The sequence below is a fragment of the Delphinapterus leucas genome, chromosome 19 (genome assembly GCF_059928025.1).
Source record: "Delphinapterus leucas isolate spDelLeu-1000000601 "Yukka" chromosome 19, BTC_Dleu_Yukka2, whole genome shotgun sequence".
NCBI lineage: Eukaryota > Metazoa > Chordata > Mammalia > Artiodactyla > Monodontidae > Delphinapterus > Delphinapterus leucas.
In genome coordinates this window covers 46,946,626-46,960,365 of record NC_143147.1, presented here as the reverse complement: position 1 = coordinate 46,960,365, position 13,740 = coordinate 46,946,626, and the positions used below count along the sequence as shown (strand labels likewise).

Sequence of the window (13,740 nt, the reverse complement as noted above, 5' to 3'; positions counted from 1 at the left end):
CTACAGGGGCGCAGCTACGGGCAGAACTTCCTCACCACTAGTTAAGCAGGCTAAGGAAGATAATGTCTTGTGGTTCTTTCTGGCTCTGCTACTCTGTAGACTAATAGAACCTAGAATCCTGTGATTAGATTTTATTTAGAAACTTGAAATATGTTTCACACTGTTCAATTTGTGCCAAGACAGCTAATTCCAGAGCATCAAGATAAGACAGACGTACAATGCCCCAGTGTTTACAGGGGGCTATTATTCTAACTAGCTTCCTGGAGGCTGTATGATCCAATGCTTTCAAGACTCAAATCGACGCTATGAAGCATATACCTCTGAAAACACAATGTAGTTAAAATACTACTTAAACTCATTTGATGGATGTGTTCGTAAAAAGTAGTGAATTTTGGTAAATAAAATCCAATCAAACTTTAAGAATATTGAGAGGGTATCCTATTAAAAACAATGTCCTCAGGGACTTCCCTGGTGGTGCAGTGGATAAGAATCCATCTGCCAATGCAGGGGACACAGGTTTGAGCCCTGGTCCAGGAAGATCCCACATGCCTCGGGGCAACTCAGCCCATGCGCCACAACTACTGAGCCTGCGCTCTAGAGCCCACAAGCCACAACTACCGAGCCCGCGTGCCACAACTACTGAAGCCCGCGCGCCTAGAGCCCGTGCTCCGCAACAAGAGAAGCCACTGCAATGAGAAGCCCGCACAGCGCAAAAGAGTAGCCCTCGCTCACGGCAACTAGAGAAAGCCCACACGCAGCAATGAAGACCTTAACGCAGCCAAAAATAGAATAAATAAATAAAACCAAAAAAAAATGGCCTCCATTTTTTAAAGACCCAGAACCCTTTCCTTAGAAAAATAACATGGACACATATGCAAAACAATTTTCATACAATTTCAGGAGATCCTGTGTCCCAAATAAAGAGTCCATCATCTTGAAGGAACCCACAGTTAAAAGGCACTAACAATCCTTTTTTAAATAAATAAAATTATGAAAGCCTAACTTTTCGGTATTATAAATTTGTATTTTTATATATCAGGTTTATTTAAAGCGGAATTTGCACTTAGAATGCAGACTCGTGGCTTAGAACTTTAAGTAAACAGACTCACAGGTGATCATTAACAAGTGCTTGAGACATATCTGTACCTTTCCCAAGAAATTCTTACCAGTGTGTGTTTTCATGTGTTCGTCGAAGTACTGCTTCATGTTGAAATCCTTGCCACACCACTGGCACATGAACTGTTTGTGCCCAATGTGGATGCTCATGTGGGAGCGTAGCTGGTACTTGTACTGAAACCTTTCGTCACAGTTCTGCATTGGACACAGTGGAGATTTTTGAATGCCAAGCATAGCAGCTTTACCTGCGCCCACCCTACATAGCCTGAGATTAGGTATATTTTTCATACTCAGAATAGAACCTGCTTGTGTCAACTATTTGGCTCTGCTATATTTCCGTAGCTGAGTTATAACAAAAGGGAAAATTTCCCAAATAATTATCCCTGAAGTATATCTAACTTCTCTGAATTACTGAGAAAAGTAAAATGACTCGTCACGTGTTATTCCCAAACCTAACCTGATCTAAGTTGAGTTAACTCTGCGTTAAAAATGACCGCTCTCTATCCAGCAGTGAGATAACGCGACGCTCAGAGCACGGGTCTGACGGCTCTGTGGAAACGCAGCCTTGTGCCTTGCACGAGGCACGCCTCTCTCCCACGGCTCACCACGTCAACGCAAGCCAGCCCCCGCGCCTGGGCCTGGTGGGCAGCGCGCGCCTTACCTCGCATCTGAAGGGCTTCTCTCCAGAGTGCTGCAAGGAGTGCACCTTGAGTGACATACTGCGTTTGAATGACTTTCCACAGGTTTCACAGGTAAATGGCATGTCTTTCGTGTGTGCTGCAACACAGAACGCACTTATGCTCAAAAACAGTCCACCAAAGGGCTCAAATGGGAAAAGAGATATGTCCTACTGTAAGGCGGTCCTGCCATCTTAATTGATTGTTCTCTAATCTGTGAGGCTTTAACGGCAAAGTTCTGAAGGAAAAAATAACAACGTTGAAAAGAAACCTGGGTGTGGAAGACTCTACCATCCAATTTGGTGATGCTTACCGAAGACATGTTGTATTTAGTTTCAACAAGTCAAAACTGATTCAAATAAGGCAGTTCCTCATATCCTGCCCAATCCAAAGTATAAAACACACCAAAAAACAAGGGAAAATTATAGGTGTACGAGAAAAGCAACAGAAAAGACTTACCAACCATGTGTTTCCGTACGTGAGCCATGGTATAGAATTTCTTCTCACAAATTTCACAGGAAAATTTCTTTTCTGCATATCCATGGACGATCTTGATATGTTCGTGAAGGGACCAGAGTTTCTTGAATGATTTATTACAGGAAACACACTGAGCAGGATAAATAGAAATAATCTTTATTTATAGGAGCTTCCAGAAAGCCACGCCTGCTGACTGGCAGCTGAAATGGGTGTGCCTTATTATTATTATTATTATTATTATTATTTGGCCAAGCTGCACAGCTTGCAGGATCTTAGTTCTCCTGACCAGGGATGGATTGAACCTGGGACACGGCAGTGAAAGTGCCGAGTCCTAACTACTGGACCACCAGGGAAGTCCCATGAAACGGGTGTGCTTTAGATTCGTGGCACAGGCCAGAATCCAAAACAAATCCACGGAGTCCAGATTCCAACACCAACGTCCTTATGTTCTATTTTCCAAGATGAATTGTTTTAGAGACACTTTGCGAGTATGAAGACAACGGCAAAACGTAAGGCAAAAAGAAAGTTCCACTAATGTCAAAGAACTGACTGAATTAGCATTATACCTTTGAAAAGAACCTTCAAGTTTTTTTTTTTTTTAATATATGGATTACCAAGAGCAGCTGTTTCCTACACGTGGGTTACTATGCAGTTAATACGTGTTTACCAGAGAATACAAACTAATTTTAAATTAACATAAATAAAAACAAGATAAAGCGTACATTAATGGTTATATATCTGTAGAAATACACCAATGTTTTTGTAGCTTAGAGAATGCATTTGGAGCCTTCATTGACACAAATTATTGAGATTTTATTATATTTTCCCAAATCTAATTTTCTCTATTAAACATTCCCCCCTTGCAGAATTTAATATGACCCCTCAGTTGTTGGTCTCATCCTCCCTTTTCCCGGGGAGCCCAGCTCCAGATCTCTCACGTAGGCATCTGTAGGAGACACAGGCGGTCCTGCCTAGTTCCCTGTACTATGGATCATCACTAGTCTAGGCTATCATAACATGTGTCTAAATAAAATACTTCTGGTTAAAAGCAATATTAGAAGGTTCTAGGTAACCATCGGACTCTGGGATGCTGAAGGGAGCGAGTTGTTATTCACTGTAAATAAAGATCTCTGAACACATTATCCCTTCAGGAAACAAGGACTCTGAGAAGAGTCACAAAGATAAGCCTCTGGTTGGATACTGCTCGAGAGAAGGACAGACAACTCCTATAAGCTATTTTGTAGGGCACAGTTTTAATTTTTACTTGTTACCAGGTCATCAGGATTAGAAATGCAAAAAGAGTTCCTTTAGCAGAATCCACAAAACCTAAATACAAGTTTAAATGAAATTATGGTGAGGAATAGTGAAGAAAGTCACACACGAAAAGGATTTATTGAATGTTTTCTGTACTTAATGAAGCAAATTTAAGTAAAAAAACCAAACAAACTATATAAACATCAAGATCAAGATATACCTTTTTCAGCAACGAATCATTACAGAACTAAGTTTGACCCCTAGGGTGCAGCACAGCATTGCACTCCTTTTGGCCTGAACTGTTGCAACCAATTCAGAACCAGGCCCTGGGCACCAGTAGTTATTGGAGGGTAGGCACCATGATCCAGTCTTCTTTTATTTACCAAGCGTGTCAGAGATCAAGTCACAACTGACAAATCAAAAAGCAGTGAATTTTTAGCAAATATAATTTATATTTTTAAAAAAAACCTCTTTAGAGTAAAGCAATGATCGTGGTTGTCGATTAAAAGCAAGAAAGAACTGTGAAAAATAAGGAGCACTCCAAATCAGGAGTATTCCAAGAAACACACTGAAACAAAACAATTTCATCTTCTAAGAGAAGTTTAGCTTAAATATGGTACAAGAAATTTCTGTTTTACATATCTTTTGGAGACATTAATAGACTTACCTTTTATGAATATTCATTAATATCCATTCACATGTGCAAACCGACATAGCTCAACATAATATAATTCACTCAACATGACATAATTAGCGCACTTCTTAACCTATCACAATATAGTCCTTTCAGGGACTAGCCTGGTTTGAATACCATGTTCTGTTACCTTAACAATACTGCACAGTAGCATTATATAACCCTACTGCCAGGTGGGCAACATTTTCAACCAGCTCAGCCTCGTTTAAAGTCTGCATATTCCCATGGGCTCAGCCTCTTGACAAATTTAGTGTTGTCATCTCTCCACTGGTAAAAGCAAACTCACTCCTGGAGATCTTCCATTTCCACCAGTCTGATTCATTGTGGGTTTTGTCCCCATCAGCTACACTAGCATCTGGCATCCTTTCAAACCTTAGAAAAGGACCTCTCTCTACTCCTGACCTTTACTTGATATCTCCCACCTTGACAGAGAAGATGCCAGAATGAATTATATTACATGTCTTACAAGAGTAAATCTCAGTGCAAAGTCGGTGTTGACTTTACCTCCTTGTCAATCGCCTATAACAGATCCCCCTTCCAATGTACCTGGGTTCCCACTAGTCCAGCATCAGTTAAATTTAATGCTTTTGAAAGAAACTGTTAAGGCTGCTTTTGAAAAGACCAAAGCAGGGGCTTTCACAAAGATAAATTGGTGAAAACTGTCCCTTCGGCCTCTATTGTATTTATTCTCTGGGGCAGATACCAGGTGAGTGTGAACAGCCAGGTTCTATCCTGGAAAGTTTGCCCTCTTGGTGATGAAACCTACCTGAATATTTTTTTCACAGTCTGTTTGCTGGTGAAGGGACAGCTCACTTTCCAGGACAAACTTCTTGCCACACTTATCACAAATCTGCATGCGCCTATGAGTAACGTTCATGTGCTTCTCCAGGTACCAGCGAGTATTAAACACCCTGGGGCACTTCTCACAGGTCAGAGTCTCTTTCTCTTCACACTTAGCTTTCTGGACTGGCGCTTTGGGCTCCTTTGCGGCCCGCTTCTTACGCTTAGGTGGCTCTACACTCTTCCTACGACCTCTTGTAGCTCTGGGAGTAGGGGAAGTGGCAGCTGCGGCAACAGAGGCAGCTCTCCTCGTCCTCCTTTGTGTAACGCTGACTTTCTCCGCTATCTTCTCCTTTTTCTTCTGCCTTTCGTTTTCTCCATAGTCATTACTGTCATCCGTGGCCTCTTCCTCACTCTCTTCCTCTTCCTCCTCACTGCTTGTCTTAAGAACAGGAGTCTCTTTGGACTGAGAAGAGACACCCTTTTCCCCTTTAGATACATTTAATGTTTGATTATTAAGGTTTACCTCCACTATGATCTGCTCCCTTTTGTAGGAGACTTCCTCCTCCTCCTCCTCTTCTGTGTCATCAGAATTCTCCCGGTCTTCTTTCACAGCATGCACGTCAGACACTGCTCTTGTCTCCCTGAAATACGGCTGCTCCTCTGTTTCATGGAGATGTGGTTTGCTCATCTTGGTGTCCACTAACACAGAATAAGGACTTCCTGATTCCCTTTTGTACACTTTGGTGGACAGGTCAAGCTCCTGGTTGGCACCATGATAAAAGGGAGATGGCACTTGACCACGACGGCTATCTTCTTGTGCCATCCCTGCTACACGCACAGCACAGTTTTCAACCAGCTCCTGACAAGAACTGACTGTGTGGCTCATTGGTAAGTGGCCTAATTTATGAAGCAGTTCAGGCTATAGAGAAATAGCTTTAAAACAGGGTAATTATTAAGACTCAAATCCTTTTCCATCCACAAAGAATCACTCAGATGAAAAAAAAGGTATTCCTGGAACCTGTGGGCAATTCTTCCAGTGTTGCAGCACCAAAGCATAAGTCAAAAGGTTTGGTATTATGGCAAGAGCAGAGCACTAGTGATTTTTCTTTTGAAGAAAGCTGCAAATGACGTGGAGCATCTTATCTGCAAAGAAAAGCAAAGACAAAAAAGATCAGATATCTCTTATTTCCTTCTTATAGCATGTACTGACATCATACAACAAACATAACTTAAAATGATTAAACTCTTTATATATACACTTCTTTATCCTGCTTAAATGGTTCATTGTGGGCCATCATTTTACTGGGTGACATGAATTCAACAAACATTCTGTTAGAATGTAAATTCTAAGACAGCAGGAGTTTACCTGTCCAGTTCACTGAGGTATTCTTAGAGCTTAGCACAGTGACGACCAGCACTTAGTAGGTGTTCAGTGTATATTTGATGACTAAGTGAATATCTGTTTTTGCACGGCATTCATTATCCTGGACGTACTGACATGGCAGAATATATGGTCTGTGTCCCCAAGGAGTTTACAGTCCAGTTACACAATATGTGTTGTCCATGAAACATGTAAGGACCTTATCCTGGCTGGTTTTCTTTTCAATACCAGTCACCACCATCCACCACAGTGAGAGCTCATGGAACAAAGGCAGTAGTGGGCTAGGCACTGTGGACCAGGAAAATAAAGCAGCTAACTGACAACTACAGAAGAGAGAGAGATGTCACTGGCCTTAAATAATTTATAATCTAGGTATAGATATCATTGTTTTCAGGTTTCTTAGAGTAATTTCAGAGTTGCTAAGTATTTTTAAATTTGTTCTATGCATAGCTCTCTAGATCCACTCAATGACCAGGTGATTTTTCATGTGTCGGTTGCACAGAAGTCTAAATTCTAAGAAACAGTAACCATAAGGTTGACACGGCTCCAAGAAAAATAAAACCATCCATTAAAAGATAAAAGATGAGAAAGGCACATAATTTGCTTTGTGACATACCTCACACTGCTGCTTGGCCAACCAGCTAACCTCTGAGTCATATGAATGTCACTGCAAGCACACACCCTATCTAATTGACAAAAGGAAGGAAACTAGTATTTACTGAATACCTGCTATGTGCACAGAATTGTAAAGGTGCTCATTATTTATTATTTTTAGTTAATATTCACTACAAAACTTCGGGGTTGATTTTTTTTTTTTTTTTTTTTTGCGGTAAGCGGGCCTCTCACTGCTGTGGCCTCTCCCGTTGCGGAGCACAGGCTCCGGACGTGCAGGCTCAGAGGCCATGGCTCACGGGCCCAGCCGCTCTGCGGCATGTGGGATCTTCCCGGACCGGGGCAAAAACCCGTGTCCCCTGCATCGGCAGGCGGAGTCTCAACCACTGCACCACCAGGGAAGCCCTGGGGTTGATTTTTAAACTTATTTAAAATTTTTTATCAAAGTAGTCACTCAAAAAAATCATACATAGTTTTACAAGTCAAATATACTGCAAGGTTTATAAAAAAGCAGCCATCCTCTGCCTGCTCCATCCCATCTGAGTCCCATACCTGAGACAAAAGTGTTCCTTTTAGCTGTTCCTCTTCCCCCTCCCCTTGTATTCTTCTTCTTTTTTAAACATTTATTATTTTAAAAAAATTTTTAATTTATTTTTTATACAGCAGGTTCTTATCAGTCATCCCTTTTATACACATCAGTGTATACATGTCAATCCCAGTCTCCCAGTTCATCACACCACCACCCTCACCCGCCGCCGCTTTCCCCCCTTGGTGTCCATACGTTTGTTCTCTGCATCTGTGTCTCAATTTCTGCCCTGCAAACCGGTTCATCTGTACCATTTTTCTAGGTTCCACATATATGCGTTAATATACGATATTTGTTTTTATCTTTCTGACTTACTTCACTCTGTATGACAGTCTCTAGACCCATCCACGTCTCTACAAATGACCCAATTTCGTTCCTTTTTATGGTTGAGTAATATTACATTGTATATATGTACCACATCTTCTTTATCCATTCGTCTGTCGATGGGCATTTAGGTTGCTTCCATGTCCTGGCTATTGTAAACAGAGCTGCAATGAACATTGTGGTACATGACTCTTTTTGAATTATGGTTTTCTCAGGGTATATGCCCAGTAGTGGGATTGCTGGGTTGTATGGTAATTCTATTTTTAGTTTTTTGAGGAACCTCCATACTGTTCTCCATAGTGGCTGTATCAGTTTATATTCCCACCAACAGTGCAAGAGGGTTCCCTTTTCTCCACACCCTCTCCAGCATTTATTGTTTGTAGATTTTTTGATGATGCCCATTCCAACTGGTGTGAGGTGATACCTCATTGTGGTTTTGATTTGCATTCCTCCAATAATTAGTGATGTTGAGCAGCTTTTCATGTGCTTCTTGGCCACCTGTATGTCTTCTTTGGAGAAATGTCTATTTAGGTCTTCGGCCCATTTTTGGATTGGGTTGTTTGTTTTTTTAATATTGAGCCGCATGAGCTGTTTATATATTTTGGAGATTAATCCTTTGTCTGTTGATTTGTTTGCAGATATTTTCTCCCATTCTGAGGGTTGTCTTTTCGTCTTGTTTATGGTTTCCTTTGCTGTGCAAAAGCTTTGAAGTTTCATTAGGTCCCATTTGTTTATTTTTGTTTTTATTTCCAATACTCTAGGAGGTGGATCAAAAAAGATCTTGCTGTGATTTATGTCAAAAGTGTTCTTCCTATGTTTTCCTCTAAGAGTTTTATTATGTCCGGTCTTACATTTACGTCTCTAATCCATTTTGAGTTTATTTTTGTGTATGGTGTTAGGGAGTGTTCTAATTTCATTCTTTTACATGTAGCTGTCCAGTTGTCCCAGCACCACTTACTGAAGAGACTGTCTTTTCTCCATTGTATATCCTTGCCTACTTTGTCATAGATTAGTTGACCGTAGATGCGTGGGTTTATCTCTGGGCTTTCTATCTTGTTCCACTGATTTATGTTTCTGTTTTTGTGCCAGGACCATACTGTCTTGATTACTGTAGCTTTGTAGTATAGTCTGAAGTCAGGGAGTCTGACTCCTCCAGCTCCATCTTTTTCCCTCAAGACTGCTTTGGCTATTCGGGGTCTTTTGTGTCTCAATACAAATTTTAAGATTTTTTGTTCTAGTTCTGTAAAAAATGCCATTGGTAATTTGATAGGGATTGCATTGAATCTGCAGATTGCTTTGGGTAGTATAGTCATTTTCACAATATTGATGCTTCCAATCCAAGAACATGGTATACGTCTCCATCTGTTGGTATCATTTTTAATTTCTTCCATCAGTGTCTTATAGTTTTCTGCATACAGGTCTTTTGTCTTCCTAGGTATGTTTATTCTTTTCTTTTTTTTCTAAATTTATTTGTTATTTATTTTTATTTTTGGCTGTGTTGGGTCTTTGTTGCTGTGTGTGGGCTTCTCACTGCAGTGGCTTCTCTTGTTGCGGAGCACAGGCTCTAGGTGCGTGGGCTTCAGTAGTTGTGACACGCGGGCTCAGCAGTTGTGGCCCACAAGCTCTAGTGCACAAGCTCAGTAGTTGTGGCGCACAGACTTAGTTGCTCCATGGCATGTGGGATCTCCTGGGCCAGGGCTTGAACCTGTGCCCCTGCATAGGCAGGCGGATTCTTAACTACTACGCCACCAGGGAAGCCTCGGTAGGTTTATTCTTAGGTATTTTATTCTTTTTGTTGCAATGGTAAATGGGAGTGTTTCCTTAATTTCTCTTTCAGATTTTTCATCATTAGTGTATAGGAATGCAAGAAATTTCTGTGTATTAATTTTGTATCCTGCAACTTTACCAAATTCATTGATTAGCTCTAGTAGTTTTCTGGTGGCATCTTTAGGATTCTCTATGTATAGTATCATGTCATCTGCAAACAGTGACAGTTTTACTTCTTCTTTTCCAATTTGGATTCCTTTTATTTCTTTCTCTTCTCTGATTGCTGTGGCTAGGACTTCCAAAACTATGTTGAGTAATAGTGGTGAGAGTGGACATCCTTGTCTTGCTCTTGATCTTAGAGGAAATGCTTTCAGCTTTTCACCATTGAGAATGATGTTTGCTGTGGGTTTGTCATATATGGCCTTTATTATGTTGAGGTAGGTTCCCTCTATGCCCACTTTCTGGAGAGTTTTTATCATAAATGGGTGTTGAATTTTGTCAAAAGCTTTTTCTGCATCTACTAAGATGATCACACGGTTTTTATTCTTCAGTTTGTTAATACGGTTTATCACATTGACTGATTTGCATATATTGAAGAATCCTTGCATCCCTGGGATAAATCCCACTTGATCATGATGTATGATCCTTTTAATGTGTTGTTGGATTCTGTTTGCTAGTATTTTGTTGAGGATTTTTGCATCTATATTCATCAGTGGTATTGGTCTGTAATTTTCTTTCTTTGTAGTATCTTTGTCTGGTTTTGGTATCAGGGTGATGGTGACCTCATAGAATGAGTTTGGGAGTGTTCATTCCTCTGCAATTTTTTGAAAGAGTTTGAGAAGGATGGGTGTTAGCTATTCTCTAAATGTTTGATAGAATTCACCTGTGAAGCCATCTGGTCCTGGACTTTTGTTTGTTGGAAGATTTTTAATCACAGTTCCAATTTCAGTGCTTGTGATTGGTCTGTTCATATTTTCTATTTCTTCCTGGTTCAGTCTTGGAAGGTTATACCTTTCTAAGAATTTGTCCATTTCTTCCAGGTGGTCCATTTTATTGGCATAGAGTTGCTTGTAGCAGTCTCTTCGGATGCTTTGTATTTCTGCAGTGTCTCTTGTAACTTCTTTTTCATTTCTAATTTTATTGATTTGAGTCCTCTCCCTCTTTTTCTTGATGAGTCTGGCTAATGGTGTATCAATTTTGTTTATCTTCTCAAAGAACCAGCTTTTAGTTTTATTCATCTTTGCTACTGTTTTCTTTGTTTCTATTTCATTTATTTCTGCTCTGACCTTTGTGATTTCTTTCCTTCTGCTAACTTTGGGTTTTGTTTGTTCTTCTTTCTCTACTTCCTTTAGGTGTAAGGTTAGATTGTTTATTTGAGATTTTACTTGTTTCTTGAGGTAGGCTTGTATTGCTATAAACTTCCCTCTTAGAACTGCTTTTGCTGCATCCCATAGGTTTTGGATCATCGTGTTTTCATTGTCATTTGTCTCTAGGTATTTTTTGATTTCCTCTTTGATTTCTTCAGTGATCTCTTGGTTATTTAGTAACATATTGTTTAGCCTCCATGTGCTTGTGTTTATTACGTTTTTGTTTTCCCTGTAATTCATCTTTTTTTAAAATTAATTAACTTTTTTGGCTGCCTTGGGTCTTTGTTGCTGTGCGCGGGCTTTCTCTAGTTGCGGCAAGTGGGGGGCTACTCTTCGTTGCGGTTCGCGGGCTTCTCGTTGGGTGGCGTCTCTTGTTGCAGAGCATGGGCTTTAGGCGCATGGGCTTCAGTAGTTGTGGTATTTGGGCTCAGCAGTTTTGGCTCGCGGGCTCTAGAGCGCAGGCTCCATCGTTGTGGCAGACGGGCTTAGTTGCTCCGCGGCACGTGGGATCTTCCCGGACCAGGGCTCGAACCCGTGTCCCCTGCACTGGCAGGTGGATTCCTAACCACTGTGCCACCAGGGAAGTCCTGTAATTCATTTCTAATCTCATAGCGTTGTGGTCTGAAAAGATGCTTGATATGATTTCAATTTTCTTAAATTTACTGTGGCTTGATTTGTGACCCAAGATGTGATCTATCCTGAAGAATGTTCCATGCGCACTTGAGAAGAAAGTGTAATCTGCTGTTTCTGGATGGAATGTCCTAGAAGTATCAATTAAATCTATCTGGTCAATTGTGTCATTTAAAGCTTCTGTTTCCTTATTTATTTTCATTTTGGATGATCTGTCCATTGGTGTAAGTGAGGTGTTAAAGTCCCCCACTGTTATTGTGTTACTGTCGATTTCCTCTTTTATAGCTGTTAGCAGTTGCCTTATGTATTGAGGTGCACCTATGTTGGGTGCATATATATTTATAATTGTTACATCTTCTTCTTGGATTGATCCCTTGACCATTATGTAGTGTCCTTCCTTGTCTCTTGTAACATTCTTTATTTTAAAGTCTATTTTATCTGATAGGAGTATTGCTACTCCAGCTTTCTTTTGATTTCCATTTGCATGGAATATCTTTTTTCATCCCCTCGCTTTCAGTCTGTATGTGTCCCTAGGTCTGAAGTGGGTCTCCTGTGGACAGCATATAGATGGGTCTGTTTTTGTATCCATTCAGCAAGCCTGTGTCTTTTGGCTGGAGCATTTAATCCATTCACGTTTAAGGTAATTATCAGTATGTATGTTCCTATGACCATTTTCTTAAATGTTTTGCATTTGTTTTTGTAGGTCCTTTTCTTCTCTTGTGTTTCCCACTTAGAGAAGTTCCTTTAGCATATGTTGTAGAGCTGGTTTGGTGGTGCTGAACTCTCTTAACTTTTGCATGTCTGTAAAGCTTTTGATTTCTCCATTGAATCTGAATGAGATCCTTGCCGGGTAGAGTAATCTTGGTTGTAGGTTCTTCCCTTTCATCACTTTAAATATGCCATGTCACTTCCTTCTGGCTTGTAGAGTTTCTGCTGAGAAATCAGCTGCTAACCTTAGGGAGTTCCCTTGTATGTTATTTGTCGTTTTTCCCTTGCTGCTTTCAATAATTTTTCTTTGTTTTTAATTTTTGCCAGTTTGATTACTATGTGTCTCGGCGTGTTTCTCCCAGGGTTTATCCTGTATGGGACTCTCTGTGCTTCCTGGACTTGGGTGGCTATTTCCTTTCCCATGTTAGGGAAGTTTTTGACTATAATCTCTTCAAATATTTTCTCGGGTCCTTTCTCTCTCTCTTCTCCTTCTGCGACCCCTATAATGTGAATGCTGTTGCTTTTAATGTTGTCCCAGAGGTCTCTTAGGCTGTCTTCATTTCTTTTTATTCTTTTTTGTTTATTCTGTTCCACAGCACTGAATTCCACCATTTTGTCTTCCAGGTCACTTATCTGTTCTTCTGCCTCAGTTACTCTGCTATTGATTCCTTCTAGTGTATTTTTCATTTCAGTTATTGTATTGTTCATCTCTGTTTGTTTGTTCTTTAATTCTTCTAGGTCATTGTTAAACGTTTCTTGCATCTTCTCCATCTTTGCCTCCATTCTTTTTCTGAGGTCCTGGAACATCTTCACTATCATTATTCTGAATTCTTTTTCTGGAAGGTTGCCTATCTCCACTTCATTTAGTTGTTTTTCTGGTGTTTTATCTTGTTCCTTCAGCTGGTACATAGCCCTTTGCCTTTTCATCTTGTCTATCATTCTGTGAATGTGGTTTTTGTTCCACAGGCTGCAGGACTCTAGTTCTTCTTGCTTCTGCCGTCTGCCCTCTGGTGGATGAGGCTATCTAAGAGGCTTGTGCAAGCTTCCTGATGGGAGGGACTGGTGGTGGGTAGAGCTGGGTGTTGCTCTGGTGGGCAGAGCTCAGTAAAACTTTAATCCGCTTGACTGCTGATGGGTGGGGCTGTGTTCCCTCCCTGTTGGTTGTTTGGCCTGAGGCAACCCAACACTGGAGCCTACCTGGGCTCTTTGGTGGGGCTAATGGTGGACTAGGGGAGGGCTCACACCAAGGAGTACTTCCCAGAACTTCTGCTGCCAGTGTCCTTGTCCTCACGGTGAGCCACAGCCACCCCCCTGCCTCTGCAGGAGACCCTCCAACACTAGCAGGTAGGTCTGGCTCAGTCCCC

General features: G+C 40.9%; 1 protein-coding gene and 1 long non-coding RNA gene across 9 annotated transcripts in view; one reads left to right on the top strand and one right to left on the bottom strand.

Moving 5' to 3' along the window:
• ZNF652 (zinc finger protein 652) overlaps positions 1–13,740 on the bottom strand; it is a 65,831-nt gene that overhangs the window by 11,734 nt on the left and 40,357 nt on the right. For 3 of the 5 annotated variants that reach the window (XM_089901118.1, XM_022558114.3, XM_089901120.1), the window contains 4 exons: positions 4,985–6,144; positions 2,253–2,400; positions 1,778–1,893; positions 1,167–1,311 (listed from right to left, as the gene is read on the bottom strand). In XM_089901118.1, coding sequence (XP_089757244.1) covers positions 1,167–1,311; positions 1,778–1,893; positions 2,253–2,400; positions 4,985–5,887 — 1,312 coding nt within the window. In that variant the 5' untranslated portion in view covers positions 5,888–6,144. Of the gene's footprint in view, positions 1–1,166; positions 1,312–1,777; positions 1,894–2,252; positions 2,401–4,984; positions 6,145–6,998; positions 7,069–13,740 lie in introns of all 5 variants that reach the window. The other 2 variants (XM_089901117.1, XM_089901119.1) reach the window with 1 other exon arrangement.
• The window catches only part of LOC111166440 (uncharacterized), a 63,855-nt gene continuing 62,614 nt past the window's right edge, over positions 12,500–13,740 (top strand). The window contains exon 1 of one of the 4 annotated variants that reach the window (XR_016388985.1): positions 12,500–13,720. This is a non-coding gene — a long non-coding RNA (uncharacterized LOC111166440). The remainder of the gene's footprint in view (positions 13,721–13,740) is intronic. The other 3 variants (XR_016388986.1, XR_016388987.1, XR_016388984.1) reach the window with 3 other exon arrangements.